The 18,148-nt window shown below is 43.3% G+C and overlaps 2 protein-coding genes across 1 annotated transcript; both read right to left on the bottom strand.

Annotated features, from left to right (window-relative positions):
• The window catches only part of LOC132581760 (keratin, type II cytoskeletal 4-like), a 170,797-nt gene that overhangs the window by 32,999 nt on the left and 119,650 nt on the right, over positions 1–18,148 (bottom strand).
• LOC132581766 (keratin, type II cytoskeletal 4-like) lies at positions 1,098–17,781 on the bottom strand. The gene is made up of 9 exons (XM_060253172.1): positions 17,281–17,781; positions 14,863–15,077; positions 13,311–13,371; positions 11,390–11,485; positions 9,332–9,496; positions 6,513–6,638; positions 4,990–5,210; positions 3,407–3,441; positions 1,098–1,486 (listed from the first exon to the last, which is right to left on the bottom strand). The coding sequence occupies exons 1-9, from the start codon at positions 17,758–17,760 to the stop codon at positions 1,275–1,277; spliced, it is 1,611 nt and encodes a 536-aa protein (XP_060109155.1). The 5' UTR covers positions 17,761–17,781; the 3' UTR covers positions 1,098–1,274.

The following is an 18,148-nucleotide window of genomic DNA, read 5'->3' on the forward strand; positions in this document are numbered from 1 at the left end:
TTAGAAAAGTAGCTCACGAGATGGTGCATAAGATAAGAGCATGATGCAAGTCAAGTGGTGAGATTTCGCAGCAACTTATAAATGGCTACGAGACCAAAGACTTGTTGACACAAAATATTTGCTGTGGCAAGAACTGCCTAGGGGCAAAGACTTTGCTTTACTGGCAAGGTACCCACATGCACACACATGCTTCTTTATCTTCTGCAGCATCATACCGCAGGAGGCCTCAGCTGTTTGAAGAAGAGGCAAAAGTCCCCAGGTACTCAGACCATTGAAATCCTCTGTGCAGCTTTATTGAGTCAGCATGTAGGTCCACCCCACAGCACTAGTGTATATAAAAATGTAACTGGCTGCATATTTCTACCACTAACCTATAAGTAACCATAGGGTTGCCGGGTCTTACCTCCATCACAGTGGGGTACTTTGGGGGGTGTTCCACGGGTGGGTGGGGATGTTGTGCAACATCCCCATTATAATGACATCACCCAAAAGTGATGCCATTGTGTTGGGGATATCTCATGGGGAACACTCTGGTATTTGGGTAACTCTGTAGGCTTCCCCCCACCCAAAACCATAGAGTTTGCCCAAATACCAGAGTGGCCCTGCATGGCATCCCCAACACAATGATGTCATTTCTGGATGATGTCACCACACTGGGGATGTTGTGCTGCAACACGCCTTTTTAGGGGCTGGGTTTCCCCTACTTGCCAGCTGGTCTGTGACAGGGAGGAGCTACAAAAACCAGGAGAACCCCCTCTGGAACCTCAGGACTGGCAGCCCTGGTAACTCTCATCCCCCCCTTTCCCAAAGGATCCTGGGAATTGTAGTTCTCTGGAAGGCTGGCTAAAAATAGCTACCAGAGATTTTTCAGTACTTAGCAACCTAGAATTCTCAAGGATAATACTAATACAGTTTTGTAGTAAGGTATGACCAGGGCTTTTTTTAAAAAAAGCCCAGCAGGAACTCATTTGCATATTAGGCCACATCCCTGACGCCAAGCCAGCTGGATGGAACTCCATTCTTGTGCATTCCTGCTCAGAAAAAGCCTTGGGTATGGCCTAAAAGTGATAATTTCTTATAAACAAGAGGTATTTTCAGTTCCATGAAACTGCACTTTATTTAATTCAAATTGCTTGCTACAAAGCAGAGTTTCTCCAAAGCCATTAAAAAAGAGTTTTTGCACACAATGGACAAGCTACTTCCCAGCACACATTTTGTGTTGAGAAGACCTAGCTAGAGCTTGGTAAATGGTCAACCTGGTTCTTTAGGAAGGCTCATCTTATGGTTGTCCTTTTGCTTGTAGAAGTTGATATGATTTTCAGGCCAGAAGAGCCACTGCCACCTCCTCCTCCTGCTGCTCCTCCTCCAGAACTATATCCCACAGTGCCTCTGCCACTTCCAGAACTTGAACCACCTCCTCCAACACCAAGTACACCTCCATAGGCTGGACCACTTCCACCTGCCAGGGTGTTGTTGCTGACTACAGCTATAAAGAACAAGCAAACAAAGCCATCAGAGAGATGATTATTCTAACAAAGAAACATTTATTTGAGAGAAATACCAAATAAAGTGGTTTAAGCTATGCAATACATAATGAATTTCCACCTGAAGCATTTCAGGAACCAGAGCACAGAGAGCTACTCCCTGTCTGGGATTAATTGCATGTTATTTTTTCCTCATGCCGTTCCTGGATCTAGGCAGGGGCTGGACTATAGAGATCAATTCCCCTTGAGGAAATGTCCCTCCATGGTAACTGGTCGACTGCTCTGTCAAACAGGTTGTTGGATCAGATGAACCACTGCTCTGATCCAGAGGATTCTTCCTATGTTTTTAAGGCAGATTCAGAAAGTGAATTCCTGTCAAATTTCTATTGAGTTCTTCCTCAAACGCCGCTCTCCCTAGGCAGCACTTGCAAATCTCCAGGAATTTCCCAAGCCAGAGTTGGCGGCCATAGAAAATAACCCAATTGCCAGGTTTGCAAGGGCCCAGTTTGGATCAGACGTGTGCCATGCAGCACTTGCATCATTTCCCATACATGCAAAAGGGCTGGGGATGCTATTTGCCCCATTGTTCTGATGGAGTACATGTAGGTTTCCCTAATGCAACAAAAAGCACCCCTCTGGCGCTGTTTCAGATCAGAAATACCAGCGGCGGAAGGCCTGTCCCCTTCCCCTGTAGACTTTCATCCTCATCCAAGTCAGGACCCCATTTACCTAGGAACTGAGTTCCAAGCATGGCACTTGGGCAGCACATCTGATTAAAAGTCCTAAGGCCCCATTTATACGTAGTTAAGCAGCTTCATATGTTCCTAAGAGTAAACTAGGAAATATATTTTTAAAAAAATATTTAAAGTTGAGGTTCTGAAAATGGTGCATGATTGTGGTTTGAAGCTTGCAGATTGGTAGACCAGATGGCCCAGGCCAAGTCAGTCTTGTCGGATTTCAGAAGCTAAGCAGGGCTGGCTCTTGGCCTTGGTTAGTACTTTGAGGGGAGGATCATGGTCACTCTGTAGGGGCAGTTAATAGCAAGCCACCTCTGTTAATCTCTTGCCTTGAAAACTCTATGGAGTTGTCGTAAGTCGGTTGCAACTTAATTTTACACATATAAAGACCAAAAGTGTGAGGAACTGGACCCCCCATCAGATCAACAGATATTACCGCTATCAACAGCATTTGGATAAAGGGCCATGTAAAGTTAGGCAGCCATTATAAAATAGTAAGTCTATTTGAGTCACAGGCCCAGAAAGTGGAGAGAGTTGCACAGTGTAGCCTCAATTGTGCAAGTTAGAACCAAATGCTTTGGCACTTATTTATTTATTTAGTAGGCTTATATTCCACCCTTTCCCATAACAGGCTCAGGGGGGATCACAACATAAACTGAACAACAATAAAACCTACCATTTAAATTTAAAACAATACAATAAAATTAGTAAATCAAACAATAGAACAATAAAACAAATAGGTGCATCATCAGGCATCATCATTAGAGACGCTGGACATAAAGCCCAGGTATAGTATTTAATCTCAAGGATTTTGGGGAGAAGAGGTGGGAGGGAGGCAGACTCTGACAGCCTCTTGGGTGGTGATAACCAGAACACCTGAGTATCCCAGCCTCCCCTGCAGCCACACGGTGGTGCATCACTGCCAAAATAGAGAAACAAGAACATGTCTGTGTGTGTTTAAAGCACCCTAAGTCTTGACATGCCAAACATAAAATGCCAATTAAGATGCAGTAGCATGAGCTTCTGCTTGCATCATGATAACCTTGCAGCCCAGAATCAAGCTTCTTTTTATCATACAGGCTGATATCCCATAGTCACTCTTCTATACAGGGGCTTCAGGAACAAGCTATTACTCCCCCCCCCCCCCCCCGCCCAATACCAGAACAAAACGCTTCCATGACTTACAGATATTTACAGCACTGGTACATTCTCCAGACATCCTGTTAGGAAAAAGAGCAAAATAAGCAAAATGAAATGTCTCCTTTGGCTGCCTTATATTTAGCACACTATCCTAAGCAGACTTTAGTGGAGATTTATAAGGATGTAGCTCTGTTTAGGATTGCACTGTTAATTGCTAAGTGCACCATCAACTGTTAACTGCACTTTTGTATTATATGTACATGCTCAGTATGGCCACTGAACTTATTTATGGTATCTCAAGATGCTGTCGCAGCCAGATCTTATGAGACTCAGCAAGTGAAGAGAAGTAAGCAAGATAAAGTGCCATGTAGGGACTGAGAGTGTGAGCTCTGAGCCAGGAAGTATCTCAGACTCACCAGCCCAGCCTTAGGCAAGGTCCTGCTTCTTTTTTTTTTTTAGAGGAGAAAGTTTATTAAAAAAGAATACACATTACAAAAGAAAAACATAAACCAAACATAAAACAAACACATAATATATCATACAAACCACACCACATACCAACAAAATACAAACTACACTTCACTACACATCGGACAAATACCCAGTCATACACTGGGAGGCGTAAAAGTCATACACTGGGAGACGTACTTCCGTCGCAAAAGCCGCTCAAACGTTTTCCTGCTTCTTGGCGGTTTCCGTTTGAGCGGGTTTCGCGACGGAACTTTCCGGCTCTTTTGGCTGCTCCGGCGCTTCTTATGCGAAATCCCTGCAGATCCTCCGGCGTGAAGAGGGTGGTCGCGCCACTTGAAGGTGAGTGCGAAAACGCCCTCAGATTTTGCAAAGGGGAAAAGTTATTATGGGTTTCTGAACAGAACAATTGTGTGGGGAACTGAGTAACATATCTTTGATATGTTCTACTGCAATAGTTATTTTTAATCTGTGGAGATACTAATGCATTGAAAGGACAAAAGACTGGATTCTAGTGCTGATATGGCAGTATATTTGTGAGGATTTTTCCTCTACCATTCATTCTTGGTGATTCAGTGAGAAAATCTTTCATAAAAGTTTGCAAACTTCTGTACAGAGGATCACCAGGAGTAGAAAGGGAATTGTCTGTCCCTTACCTCCTCCTCCTCCCTTTCTATCCATTTTCCCACAAATGCAAATGGTGATTGCAGCAACATGATTTTTCTAAATGCCCAGAAAATATCTCAGAGCTCAAAATAGGCAGGATTTAGTTGCAGATTCAAATTTGGTTAACTGGTCATCAGAAGACCATTAAAGGGAACAGGATATCCTACCGGTAGAGTTGCCAGCTCCAGATTGGAAAATTCTGAGATTTTGGGGGGTGGAGTCTGGAGAGGGCACAATTTGGGGATGGAAGGGACCTCAGCAGGGTGTAATGTCAGAGAATCCACCTTCCAAAGCAGTCATTTTCTCCAGGGGAACTGATCTCTGTAGCCTGGAGATCAGTTGTAAATCTTGGAGATCTCCAGCCACTACTTAAAGTTTGGGAATCCTACCAAATCAGCAATCTGAAAGAGTGGGGGAGGAGTCTGATTGCATAATACAGTTCTGATTGGATTTCATAATCTTCCCTAAATCATTTGCTCCATCATCATACCCACCTGAATTCCTCCTCTTCAAGGAGAGTCCTATAGGTGGCAATCTCAATGTCCAGGGCTAATTTAAGATTCAGGAGTTCCTGATAATCACGCAGAAGTCGAGCCAGCTCTTCCTTGGATTTCTGTGTGGCATTCTCCAGATCCATCAGTTTTTCCTTTGCATCCTTGATGGCAGTCTCTCCACGGTCTTCAACCTCGGTAATGGCTGACTGAAGATGAACACACTGGGGGGAAAGGCAAAGAACAGAAATCAGCTCGTATGGATTTTATATGATAAGACAATGAATACTTTAGATGTGTCTTAAATGCTTCAACAAGGGGGAAGAAGGAGATTTTTTTAAGAATTTAGCTATCTAATACGTTTTCCCTGACCTGGATGGCTAGTTAGGGATGCCAGCCTCCAGGTGGGACCTGGGGATCCCCTGCAATTCCTACTCCTCTCCAGACTACAGAGATGAGTTCCCATGGAGAAAGTGGCTGCTTTGGAGGATGGACTCTCTGGCACTGTACCCCACTGAGGTCCCTGCCCTCTGCAAGCTCCACTCCCAAATCTCTATGAGTTTCCCAGCCTGGATCTGGCAACCCTATCCCCCATCCCCTGCCAGTGGCCAGGAAGTACCTGGCAGCCCCACCCAGGCTAACCTGATCTTGTCAGATCTTGGAAGCTAAGCACAGTCAGCCCTAGTTAGTAACTGGATGGGAGACCACCAAGGAAGTCCAGGGTTGCTGCACAGACAGAGGCAGGCAATGGTAAACCACCACTTGTGGCCTTGAAAACTCTAGGGTTGCCATAAGTTGCCTACAATTTGACGTACTTTAAACACACAATAGAGTTAAGAAATAAAGAAACTAAGGATAGATATGAGGAAGCCATGTAATTTATAGGATTTAAGTCATGGATGAAAGCATTCTACTGATAAACAAGGACACAACAAATAAAAAGGGTAAAATTTTGTTCATAAAAGGGTAAAAGTTTGTTCAAAAATTTAGTAAATGGATTAAAAATAAATTCTGCTTTTCAATTCTATTTAGTTGAATTTGCCTCTAAAATTTGAAATTTATTTTCTGCTTGTTTTTTTTAAACAACAATAACAATTAATTATGTTGGATTTGGAGGGAAGGGAATGAGTATAATAGTGCAATCCTATGCAAACTGACCTGGGAATAAGTCCTAATTAATATAGTAGGGTTTACTTTGGATTAAACCTACATAGGATTGCACTGTTACAGTGCCACCTTGAGTATATTCAGATTCCTATTCAGGTCTATTCAATGGGGCTTACTCCCAGGAAAGTTTTCTCAGCATTGCACTGTTATTGTATAAAGAGTTATTATTAATGCATTGAACTGGTCAAATAAATATTTTCACATGTTTCATGACTAATTATTTTGTAATTTTTAAAAATGAAAATATTTGCTAATGTTTCTCCAATGCTGCTTAAATGATTCTGCTGCCAGTTTGTGGAATTCCAAAGGCAGAGACTGGCACATTATGGATCTCCACCTAGGCAGTGAAAAAAAATTACCTGTTTCTTTACATTTTCTGTTTCTCCTCTCAGTCTGTGGATGAGTCTGCTCAGCTCAGAAATCTCCACCTTGGAGTTCTTCAAGGCATCATCATGCTTCCCAGCTGTGAGCTGAAGTTCCTGAAACTGGTACATGTCAAGACATTAAGACAGGAGTCAATGACTGCTTATCCTCAGGTTAAATCAGGGAACAAATACAGCCATCTGAATGGAGTCTCCTGGGAGGGTCGCCAACTCTGGCTTGGGAAATTCCTGGAGATTTAGGGGTGGAGTTTGTGGAAGGTGAAGTTTGGGGAAGGGAGGAAGCACATTAGGAATCTAATTCCATAGAGTGGGTTTCAAGCAGAAGATGGAGCCTGGCAGCCCTGTCTCTTGACCACACAATGTCCAGAGTTGAATGAAAGACATTGTGGGAGGCTGTGTGACAACTGTAGGGTTGCCGTGTCCTCTTCATCCCCCAGAGGGGGGACAGTCATGCATGTGCTGCGCGAAGAAATGACGTTGCCCGGAAGTGACATCATCAAAATGGCAGCGCCCCGTGTGGGGCTGCTCTAGGTGTTTTTGGGGAAACTCTATGGTTTTCCCGGAAGCTCCAGCCATTTGGGAGGTTAAAACTCTATGGCATCTATTGCACCATAGAGTTTTACCTCCCAAATGGCTAGAGCGTCCGGAAAACCATAGAGTTTTCCTGGAAACACCTAGAGCAGCCCCGCACGGCCGCTGCCATTTTGATGACGTCACTTCTGGATGACGTCATTGTGTTCCCACATTGGATCGGCAGGTTGAGAACTTCCTGGGCGGGAGATTCCCCGCCCAGACCGGGAGGTTGGCAGCCCTAGACAACTGCAAACACCACACAAATTGAGATGTCTACAATGTGTTGTTAGCTTGAGTCATTTTTTGCCTTACTCAAAAACTGAACATATTGTAACTAATAGAGCGTTAAGTAAACACCACTATAGGGTGTTATTTAAGGCTCCAGAAAACTGTGGGGAAGTCCAGGGAAGTTTCAGAGCCTGGCAGGGGCACAACTTCTGAGTTTATTTTACCAAATGTAGTAGATTTTTCTGGTCAAAAGATTATGCCAAGACTTATTATTTCCCCTTGTATCTTTCCCCCTGGCCTTTATTTTACTGACCTTTTTAGCTTATGTTGAACAAGAGAGTTGGTCTCAAAAATCTCAGTATGGAAGATATTTTGATAGGGCATGCCCATATCACTGGTCTTTCGGCTGCTGTACTTCAGAAGCCCACTTCCCATGATTTTGTGGAGAACATTTTTGCTGCTTACCATTTTAGAAATTGAACATAAGCCTCCTTTGGGAAGGAAATAGGGTTGCCAACCTCTAGGTGCAGCCTGGAGATCTCCTGGATTACATCTGCTCTCCAGTTGACAGAGGCCAATTCCCCAGGAGGAAATGGCTGCTTTGAAGGGTGGACTTTTTGACAATATATCCTGCTGAGGTCCCTTCCCTACCCAAATCCTACCTGCTCAAGCTCCATCCCAAAAATCTACAGGTATTTCCCAATCTGGAGTTGGAAACTCTAGGCAGAAACCAGGCTAGATGCCTTATGCACATGGACCAATCAGAAGAGGGAGTTAGAAGTTATATTTAAGCAGGCCCCACCTCCTCCAGGCAGTCTTCAGCCTGAGCACTATTTTCCCTCCCTTTTTAAGAAAGCAAAGCAGTATGGGATTGAATGGGCATTTCAAGACCGAAAAGGAATTTGAACGGAGGAGGCTCCTTTCTCAGACTGGTCAAGGAGAAAGGCCTTTTTTGCTTGCTCCACAGAGCTTGCTGGGGTATAAATAAATCTAGGTCTGGTCAAATAAATGACTGGTCAGCCACCACTGGTCAGTGGCAGAAGCCGTATAAGTTGGAAGCCAAAGTAAGGTAAAGAAATGAGCACCCTGAGGAAGTCAAAGCTTGAGGGAATTAATTGATTAGAAGATTCCCTAGGGGCTGGGCTACATCACTGTCTGAAACCAATGCTGGCCAACAAAAGGGGTCGGAGATGGTGATGTGGCTGAGTATGCCATGAGGACTTATTTAGGAAATATATATACTGCCTCTCCAGTGACTTGTTTGAGATGGTGTGTAGGTTGGGAAAAAGGCCGTAGCAACAATACAGTTCCTAGGTATCACACAGTTCACCCAAAACCTACCTAAAATAGGGCAGCGCATATTTAAATAAGATAATTCTGCAGCTCAGTAGAAGTCCTAGCTGTGCCTCCTGCCTTAATTCTGGTCTTTGGGGGACAAAGATGTTCTTGTATGCAGGGTTTTTTTGGTAGAAAAAGCCCAGCATGAACTCATTTGCATATTAGACCTCACCCCCTGACAACACTATTGTTTTATACAGGGGGGGGGGTTGTAGAAAAAGCCCAGCAGGGACTTATTTGCATATTAGACCACACTCCTGACAGCAAGCCAGCCAGAACTGTGTTCTTGTGCATTCCTGCTCAAAAAAAGCCCTAATTGTGTGTTGTACTGAAACAACATTTCAGCGGTTGAATCTATTTTGACAAGGGAAGTTCTCATTTTTTAAAAAAAAGCAGTTTCAAAATGTGGCAGGTGGTCATGTTTTGTCTTAAAGCTTTACTCAAAAGAATTCAAGAAGCCTTATAATGAACCAGACCAAGTCTGCTCTACCGCTGTCATCAGCTCTCCATGTCTCTGGCAGCGGTTTTTCACATCCTAATCCTTTTAACTGGAGATATCAGGAATTAAACCTGGGACCTTCTATGTACAAAGCACTCTACCACAGAGTCATGGCCCTCCTAAAAGTCAAATGCAGGTCCAGGCCAGGAGCATATACCTTGCTCTGATACATAGCATCAACCTCAGCTCGGCTCCTGAGTGCCATCTCTTCATACTGAGTCTTCACTTCTGCAATGATGCTATCCAGATCCAAGTCCCGATTGTTATCCATGGAAAGGATGACGCTGGTATCACTTATCTGTCCTCGCATCTGCTCCAGCTCCTGGAAGCCACAGAAATACTCATGAACACATGAAGTTGCCTTATGCTAAGCCAGACTCTTTGTCTATCAGGGTCAGTATTTCTCTATTGCAACTGGTAGCAGCTCTCCAAGGTCCCAAGGTCTTTCGTGTCATCTGCTACCTGATCCTTCTAACTGGGTGGTGCTGGAAAGTATCAAGTTGCAGCCAACTTAGGTGATCCCATAGGGTTTTCAAGGCAAGAGGCATTCAGAGAAGAAGAAGACTGTAGATTTATACCCCGCCCTTCTCTCTGAATCAGTCTTACTATCTCCTTTATCTCCTTCCCCCACAACAGACACCCTGTGATATGGGTGGGGCTGAGAGAGCTCTCACAGCAGCTGCCCTATCAAGGACAACCTCTGTGAAAGCTATGGCTGACCCAAGGCCATTCCAGCAGCTGCAAGTGGAGGAGTAGGGAATCAAACTCAGTTCTCCCAGAGAAGAGTCCGCACACTTAACCACTACACCAAATTGGTGGTTTGTCTTTCCTCACCTTTGCATAGCAACCTTGGACAACCTTGGTGGTCTCCCATAAGTACTAACCAGGACCAACTCTGCTTAGCTTCCAAGATCTGACAAGATTGGACTAGCCTGGGACATCCAGGTCAGGGTCTTTTTACTGGAGATGATGGTAATGGAACCTAGTACCTTCTGGAAGCAAAAGAGATGCTCTACCACTGAGCTGCTGTCATACCAGTGAGCGATTGCCCCACCACTTAAACGATAAATGTCCTCCACCTTATGGAATTCAACTAAAGGCACATTTAAGGCCCAGCCTTAAACTTGATGTTTTGGTAACTTGAAACCTTACCATCATTTACAACCCAATCAGGTCCTCTGCCAGAAGTTTTTGGTTGGGAGAGCAACTGAGGGTAGTCATCATTGTTTAATGGAAAAAAATAAGGATTTTTTTTGTCTGTGTGTGTGTGTGTGTGTGTGTATATATATATATATATATATATAAATATATATATATATATAAACAAAAACGAAAAAAAAATATGTGAACAAGTTCTTTAGGATAGCCAATGGATCGTTTGGGAGAACCAAAGATTCATGGACCACCCCATAGCTATAGGCCTCAACCTAGTTAAGATCACCTTTTGTCATTGCATTGATATGGTGGGAAATAAACATCCCTCATTCTTCCTGTTCCTTTGCATCTCCACCCCATGCAGAACAGACATTTGTATCTCTTATTCCTCTGGGTCATGTATAAGTTCTAGTTAATATTCAGATAAAGTGGAGATGGAGAAGAAGGGAAGGTGGGGGTGGGTGGGAAATGAAGAAGATCTTGCAGCAGCAGTTGAGTTCCATCTGGGCTAAGTTTGCCTTCCTCTTGCTGCAACTACTATAATGTTTGAGCAGGGACAGAAGCATGAGTCCTTGGGCATGACTCAAAGGGCAAGAACAAAAGGGCTCTTAGCTCTTAAGATCATAGGCCACTGCTCACAGACAGTAGCTTTGGATGAAACAGCAATGGATTCCCAGCCTACCCAAGAGGGGTTTGGTTTAGCTGTAATGCATTGGTTTATTGTTGTAGGCCTCTTTGGGTCTCCTTGGACAGAAAAGCAGGACATAAAAATAAATAAGGCACAATGCATAACATCACTAAGAGACATGGTAAATGAAGGATGAACAAATACATATCAATGGATGGTATTCAACTTTATCATATTGATAATTCTGTGTGTGTGTGTGTTTATTATTTCAATTTGCAACCTGCCCTCCCCACAAATAGGCTTTACAAGCGAAATCTTATGCCTGAAATGCCTTCTTGCTTTGAAGGGTGAATGGGAGTTTTTAAAAGCCAAGGTGGTTCTTGCAAAGAACACAGTGAACTTCTAAATAGCCTTCAAGAGAAGTTTTCTCACCGCATCATAGAGGCATTTCAGGAAGTTGTGTTCATCAGTGAGAGAAGCTACCTTGGCCTCCAGGCCCACCTTGTTCATATAGGCAGCATCCACATCCTGAAAAGAAATTTAAATGGATGTCAAAGTTTGGGAACCCGTCAAATACCAACGATCGTTTTAAATTAAAAAGTTCTAGAACAAAGTTTAATCTTTGAAAGCCATCAAATCATGGCCTACAAGCCACATCCAGTCCATTAGGGCCACTACCAAGTCAACTCCTGGATTAGGTAGGGCAAAATCACTAGGAACATATTACCCTTTTCTCTCAGAAAAAACAAAATCCAGGTTGAGGAAAAGAGGCAGTGGAAATACAATGGGGTGGATCCCCCTGGACAGGGGCAGCCCTGCCGCTAGGCAAACTAGGCAATTGCCTAGGATGAGAGCCTTCTTGGGTGCTGAATTGGCACCCCCATGTGACTAGGTGATATTATTGCGGGGGGGGGGGACACCAGAAGCCTTGCCTAGGGTTCCAGACAGTCTAGGACCAGCCCTGCCTCTGGAAGAGGGAGATGGGGGGGCGGGGATCCACTTCCATCGGTATCTTGTGCTGATATAGGGTTGCCAGGTCAGACTCAGGAAATACCTGGGAAATTTGGGCATGGAAACCCCCAAATGAAGTTTAAAGTTCTAGTAAGGGGGCAAAAGTTAAAAACATATAGCGTATAATGGAGTGCCTAGTAGACATTCAAACCCTACCCCCCCCCTCGCTTTCTGTTAAACCTGAAGCAGGGGGAGGGACTCCCGACCAGGGGACCCTCTATCCCCAACTGGGATTAGCAATCCTATCACAGGACAACATGCCCTGGGCCTTCCTCTCTCTCCTGATAAGTCTCCCCACTGGTCATCTGATTGGCAGCAGGAGGCAGGGCCTGGCAGCAGGGGACCCTTGCCTCCTCTGGGGTAACTGGCAACCTTAAAATATAATGAAACTGCTTGTTTATTTGCCAATTCAGCCCATCACCCTGTTGGCTGAATGTTTTTGCTCAGATTCAGACAATGTGTCAAGCAGCTTCCTGTCTGCACAGCAGCTGTTTCTGCAGGTTTTCCTGTATGTGGTTTCATATACTATAGGGTTTTCTCAGCTAATCAGAATAACTCATCATTGCAGCACAGGGAATGAGTCACATGGTTTCCTCAGAAGCTTTTTCCAAAATGACTATACTTCCTATGTAGCAGTGCAAGAATATGCCCCTCAATTCAGGACAGGACAGTTCACCTGCATTTCCTAATAAAAAAACAGGGTCATTGAATAAAACAAGTTACTCAGCCCTGAGACACTTCTTTTGCTAGTCAAAGAAATTCTAAAAACATGTTTTTGGCAGATATAGGGGACAGAAACTACAGTTCCCATGAAGCAGTGCAAAAACTGTGTAAATGTATCCAAAATCAATTTGCTAACCTAAATGACACAGGGAGATACTTCTCCAGTACATCACTGGAAAGTTGTTTTTTGTTTGATATAAATAATGTAGTGAACAGCAGATGGGAGTTGGTAGCAGCAAAACAATATGCAATTGTACATGTACAGCCCTCTCTTTCCCACAATCAATCATCACAGAACCATTTGAACACAGTTTTGTCAAATTTTCTGCTGTGATGATTCCAGTTTGCAAGCAGTCTGCAAACCAGACCAAAGGGGCAAACAAACATTCTTTTTGAAGACATTTCGTCATCTCCTAACTAGACCTCACATTGAAGGCAAAGGCAATGCATTATTAACCCCCTCTGTTGAACATGACAGGAGAGTGACTATTTAGCCCTGGCTATTAGAGAAAGGAAGAAAGAGAGGAGTCTAACATCTTCAGTTTATTTTAGACCCTCCCCTCACTCCACTTTTCATTTACAGCTACACCAGTTAGTTGGAACCCATATCATTACTTACCTTTTTCAGCAATACAAATTCATTCTCAGCGGTTGTGCGCTTGTTAATTTCTTCTTCATACCTGTTAGGACAATAAGGACACAGAGAGAGATACAGAGCTAAAATATATTCCATTGTAACTGTTAAGATTTGCGAAGGAATTTTTCTTGGAAGTACCTTTCGTAACATGTATGCCACAAACGACATATTCTCAATAGTTGCTCCACAACATTTCTCCCTCTTGGAATCCCATTAAAAGCTTTGACATTTTCTAGAACAGTTCTGTTTCCCTTTGTTCTGTGCTTCATGCTCAGAAGGATTTTCTGACAGACAGCCTGAGGTCCATAATTGATTGGGTGAAGATAAAGAAACTGAGCTCAGTTAAGAACTGTCAAGATGCTTATGGGGGATGCATCAGTTCTAGTACATGAACATTTACTACTCTGTAAGAAGGTGACTCGAGTACTCTTGGATTCAGCAGTCTTTCTCATAACCAGTACTGCATTCTTCCTGTTTTGGCTACTATGCAATTTATGCCTCTTCCAGGAGGCTAATAATATGTTCACTGTCTTGCTGCCTCTTGAATTGACTGTTGTGATATGCTGTAAGGTCTGCCCTTGGAAACACTATGGAGACTTCTGCAGAAGCAGAATGAGCCAGTTTTGTTATAACACAAAAGTTAGAATTTTCCCCTTTCTTCCAAAAGCTGAAATAGAACAGACTGAAAATGGGTGCTGGAGGAAATAGTGCTTTCAGGAACACTGGAGAAATTTCTGATGGCATACTGCAGCAAATCAGAAGAGCACACAACACTTGGAAACAGAAGAAAGTTTTTGAGGGAAAAAGAACTCAACGCTACTTTATAAACATGGCATAAGATGTTCTGTATGAAAAAGGAGGAAAAATCTGTTAGCAAAACAGTTGTGTGTGAAATGACACAAAAAAATCTGATAGAAACCAGAAGTTAAAAGAATTTCAAAGGCTATATGAAAGTTACCATAAGCAGGAGCTAACTGAGAAGTTCACATAATGCTGATTCTCTTACATGTTCCCTGGTTATCAGTTTGTTTCCTAAACAAGTTCAATGTGCTCATCGGTACCTTTTAAGGCCCTAAATAGACTGCCTGCATTTACCTCAGGAAATGTCTTCTCCCGTATCTATGCCACCCCTATGAACACGATCTATCTAGAATGTCGTTTCAAATGGCATCACATTATCTTCTGCTAAGACTAAGGACTTGTTTTTATTGGCAGTGCTTGTAATATTGGACTCCCTCCCAGTTTGTCAAAATGTTAGATTTCTGAATGAAAGAAAGAGAGGCTGTTGCTACATAAACAAACACAGTATACAGTATTCAGCAATGCATGATGAGAGGAGAAAGTGCTCAGGCTGTAAAGGGTGTCACAATACGCAAAAGCATATTCATTTCATTTGTGAAATGTTGAAGGGTCTGAATGGACAAGCCTGGGTCTTTAAATTTTGTCAATAATCATGCTCCAGTACCTTCCTGAAATCTGAAATGGCATCCCTAAAACAGAAAGCAGAGAATGGTTCATCTATTCTCCTCCATACCTGCGTTTAAAATCTTCCACTAAGTCCTGCATGTTCTTCAGCTCAGAATTCAGTCTTCCCTTTTCATTGTGTAGTGAGTCCAGGTGCTTCCGAATGCTGTTGATGTAGATCTCAAAGAGAGGTCTGATGCTGCTCTTCATTTGGGAGATGGGGTGTTGTTGCAAGAGGTTCCATTTAGTCTCCAGGACTTTATTCTGCTGCTCCAGGAATCGAACCTGAGAAACCATTTTTAAAAGAACTCAGCAAAGTTTTATGATGAGCTCTTTGCAAGCATCCATCAGAGAGACTAGACTATCCACAACACAAAAGCTGAACCCCAGAGAGGGAGGCCACGTTGTCATTCAAAGCCATTCCAGGAAAGCGTAGAAGCCAACCATAATACAATTTCACATACATTCCACATTTCTTCACATTGTCTTTGTATCCAAAAATTTCAGTGTTTGGTTTTTAAATTTCATTTTGAGGAGCAAGAATTTTGAAAATTCTTATAAATCTTGTCGACACAACACAATTGTGTTTAAATTCTCTACCACATATTTCATTTACATTCCTGTCTCTCCAGCGAGGGACCCAAAGCAGCTTAGATTGTTCTTCTGACTTCCATTTGGTCCTCACAGGAACCCTCTGAAGTAGTTCAGGCTGGCAACAGTCCTGTCACAATAATTAAATCCTAACCAAAATGATGTGGTCAGTTAACTGCTTCGGCTGCATCTCCTAATAGTTATATCATAGGGGAAACTCAGAACACCCAATCTATTTAATCCTTTTAATAGTGCTCAAACCAAAAAGTTAATTTCACTATTTCAGAGTTCCATCATACATGCACCAGGATCCCACATACACACTTTCAACAGAGAACAGACAGGACAACCCAGATATCAAGGCTGACCTAGCAAGAGTGTGATACCACCAAAAAAATAAAAAAGGGCCACAAGAGAAGTTAGTCCTCAAGTGCAAAATATTTGTGTAAGCAGCCTATGAAGCCAATGAAGGAACAGTCTAGGGGGTGGAATTTTTCTCCAAGAAAAACAACAACACAGAGACTGAGAGCCACATGGCTCTGTCTGCTTACTCCACCCCCCTGCAGCTTTCGTTTTGCCAGATTTAAAGGCACAGACACATTCAGAAACACAAACAGTTGCAAGCCTCTTCTAAACCTGCTGGGTTTTGAAGGCACATGGTGGCTGTTTGGAAACTGAACCTGAACCTGAAACTGAACCTGGAAACTGGCAAGCCTAATAGGACTGCACAACTAAAGTGCCATCGATTTCAATGAAATATAAAAATGCTTAACTTTGGCTGGAGTAAGCCATTTGTCTACATCATGAGCAAATGGACAGCAAAAGCATTGGTCTTTGTGAAGAAAAAGTATGGAGAAAGATTTACGCAGAAGTCTTCAACCTTGAAAATACTTCCTGTCAGCCAAACTGGAAAATGTGCAGTTGATTGTATTGAAGGAGTAAAACCTCTCCAAAGTGGTGCTGAACATGAAACGCACATGCAGGCCTGCAATTCCACATGCAATCAATTCTAAATCCATAACTGAGTTCAGTGATGTTTACTCCCATGTATGAGTGCACAGGCTATATCATCTTTTGGCACCATGAACAGCCAGGAGAAATTCTTTTCATCTTCAGACAGCCCATGAATGCAGGTAATATTGTGTTGATTAAATTAGCAATGAAATTAAAACTGGGCAGATATGCAAGCATTTTAGGTGAATTTTTGTTGTTTTTGTTGCTTGCCTGTTTCATGTTGCTCTTGGAAGGTGGGATAAATAGGCCACATCTCCTCTCCCACCCACCCACCCCCTCCTCAGTGGCCATTTGCAGGATGTAGGGGGTAGGGTTTCAAGATTAGGGCTGGGAAACACCTCCAGCTTTGAGGATGGAATCTGGGAGGACAGGCACCTCAGTTGGGTACAATGCCATAGAGTCCACCCTCCAAAGCACCCATTTTCTGCGGGGAACTGATCTCTATAGTTTGGAGATGAGCTGTAATTTCAGAGGATCCCTAGGTGCCACCTGAAGGCTGGCATCCTTTTTGGACATAACTAGGGATGTCAGGAATAAGACAGGTTACTCCAGGCCTTGAATTCAGCAGGAGCTCACAGGAGCACAGCTCCTGAACCTTTCTGAGGGTTCCCCCTCCCCCCCCCCACCTACCTACCTTCTCCATTGAATAGTAGGTGCAGCTGCATAACAATCCCTGGATGAGCTCCACCACCTATTTTTCTACAAAATGACCCCTGGGTTACTCAATATAGGTAGGACAACCTAAGCACCCTGGGGTACTGAAAGATGAAGGGCCATTCTTGGTGGCAAAATATTGTCTCCTAGATCTACTGGGCCACAGGAGGACTTGATCTCTGCAACGTACTAACAAAAAACCAACAGTAACAGCAGTTAGACAGCTTACCTTGTCAATAAAGGAAGCAAATTTGTCATTAAGGTTCTTGATTTGCTCCCTTTCTTCTTTCCGCACTTTCTGGATCTCAGGATCAATTTCCATGTTGAGAGGTGCCAGAAGACTGTGGTTAATGGTCACTTCTTGGATTCCACCCGGTGGACAACAAAGAAAGCTGGGACTATTTCTTCCATTGCCAAAGTTGCCATTGCTAAACCCACCACCAGCAAATCCACCATAGCAAAACCCACTGCTGCCACCAAATCCACCTCCACGTCGGGTACTTCCTGGAACCACACTCTGGGAAATGCTTTTCATCCCCCCAAGATTGTAAAGGCTTCTGCTGCCAAAGCCATAGTTTCCACTTGCTCCTCCCATGCACCTTCGGCTTGGAGGGAATACATTGCTCCTGACCCCTCCGAAAACGATAGCAGAGCTAGCACTGAATCCCCTTCCTCCTCCCAAAGGTCTGGCATTCACCTGCCGGCTCATGGTAGCATGAAGTCAAAAGACAAATGAGCAGCACAAGGTTCTTCCTGAAGAGTCTTCCTCTATGCATTTGTCCTTTATATAATTTTCAGAAACTGACCTCAATTGGACAAGTGAAACAATAGCAATCTGAACTATTTGCAGGCTTGGTTGGCCAGACACCAGCCCATCCTTCTCTGGAGCCCATTAAATAATGTGTTCACACCTTGCTCATTCAGATGAAATGCAAAAAATGACATTCAATGGGATTACCAAATGTTCATAGTTAGCACCTGGCAAGCATTTTGACTCCACGATTCTCTCTGTATAATTAACAGACAAGTATCTGCCTCTTGAAGCCCCTCATTTATCATATTTGTCAATCATGCCTGACACAGGAATTCAAATGTCA

The sequence above is a fragment of the Heteronotia binoei genome, chromosome 13, assembly GCF_032191835.1.
Source record: "Heteronotia binoei isolate CCM8104 ecotype False Entrance Well chromosome 13, APGP_CSIRO_Hbin_v1, whole genome shotgun sequence".
Taxonomy (NCBI): Eukaryota; Metazoa; Chordata; class Lepidosauria; order Squamata; family Gekkonidae; genus Heteronotia; species Heteronotia binoei.

Coding starts and splice junctions, on each gene's coding strand:
- LOC132581766 (XM_060253172.1), bottom strand. CDS start 17,760: ATGAGCCGGCAGGTGAATGCCAGACCTTTGGGAGGAGGAAGGGGATTC. Junction 6,639..9,331: donor ATGCTATGTATCAGAGCAAG/GTATATGCTCCT, acceptor GACATGTACCAG/TTTCAGGAACTTCAGCTCAC. Junction 3,442..4,989: donor CTTGAAGAGGAGGAATTCAG/GTGGGTATGATG, acceptor TTTTCCTAACAG/GATGTCTGGAGAATGTACCA.